The sequence below is a fragment of the Meleagris gallopavo genome, unplaced genomic scaffold, assembly GCF_000146605.3.
Source record: "Meleagris gallopavo isolate NT-WF06-2002-E0010 breed Aviagen turkey brand Nicholas breeding stock unplaced genomic scaffold, Turkey_5.1 ChrUn_random_7180001952210, whole genome shotgun sequence".
Lineage (NCBI taxonomy): Eukaryota > Metazoa > Chordata > Aves > Galliformes > Phasianidae > Meleagris > Meleagris gallopavo.
In genome coordinates this window covers 17,290-17,895 of record NW_011213322.1, presented here as the reverse complement: position 1 = coordinate 17,895, position 606 = coordinate 17,290, and the positions used below count along the sequence as shown (strand labels likewise).

Here is a 606-nt window from a genome sequence, read left to right as displayed (position 1 = left end):
CCACCCTCCCTGAGCGTTTCTCCCCCCACTCACCCCATCTCTAGGAAGATTTGGCGGAGCTGCGAGCGCACCTTGAGCAGGGGGTGCAGGTGGCCGCAGGCGGGCGGCAGCCCCAGTGCTGAGAAGTTGTAGGCTTTGAAGGGGAGCTTCCGCCAGGAGCCCCTGCAGGGATGTGTGGGGAGGGGGTCACGGGAGGGGAGGGGATTTGGGGTCACGGAGAGGCCTCTGCATCCCCCCGGACTCACGTGGCAATCATTTCTGGTGTCAGGTCGGTCTCCTGCCGCGCTACAGCCGTGCTGAAGGCACTGCCCTTGCGGATCCAGTAGGATTTGAGCGTGCTGAAGAGGACGCGGGGTTGAAGAGGATGAAGAGGTGCCCCTGATTGTTCCCCCCCCTCCCAGTCCAGCTCTGCCCCTGTCCCCACGCACACTTCTAGCAGCAGTTTCCTTCTCTTCAGATCCGTGCGCTCGCGCTCAGACAGAGAGTCGCCATTGCCCTCCTGCACCTGCCTCAGGCTGCTCTGCACCGCATCCTGCACTGCGCCCACCTGCAGCCCCCTCAGGTGAGTCAGAGCCCACCGCCCGACGGGGTGGGAGGGCAGCTGGG

The 606-nt window shown here is 65.0% G+C and overlaps 1 protein-coding gene across 1 annotated transcript in view; it reads right to left on the bottom strand.

Moving 5' to 3' along the window:
* The window catches only part of FARSA (phenylalanyl-tRNA synthetase subunit alpha), a 2,899-nt gene that overhangs the window by 1,551 nt on the left and 742 nt on the right, over positions 1 to 606 (bottom strand). The window contains exons 4-6 of the mRNA XM_010728036.3: positions 429 to 547; positions 246 to 338; positions 34 to 162 (exon numbers count right to left, since the gene is read on the bottom strand). Of these exons, the coding sequence (XP_010726338.1) occupies positions 34 to 162; positions 246 to 338; positions 429 to 547 (341 nt within the window). The remainder of the gene's footprint in view (positions 1 to 33; positions 163 to 245; positions 339 to 428; positions 548 to 606) is intronic.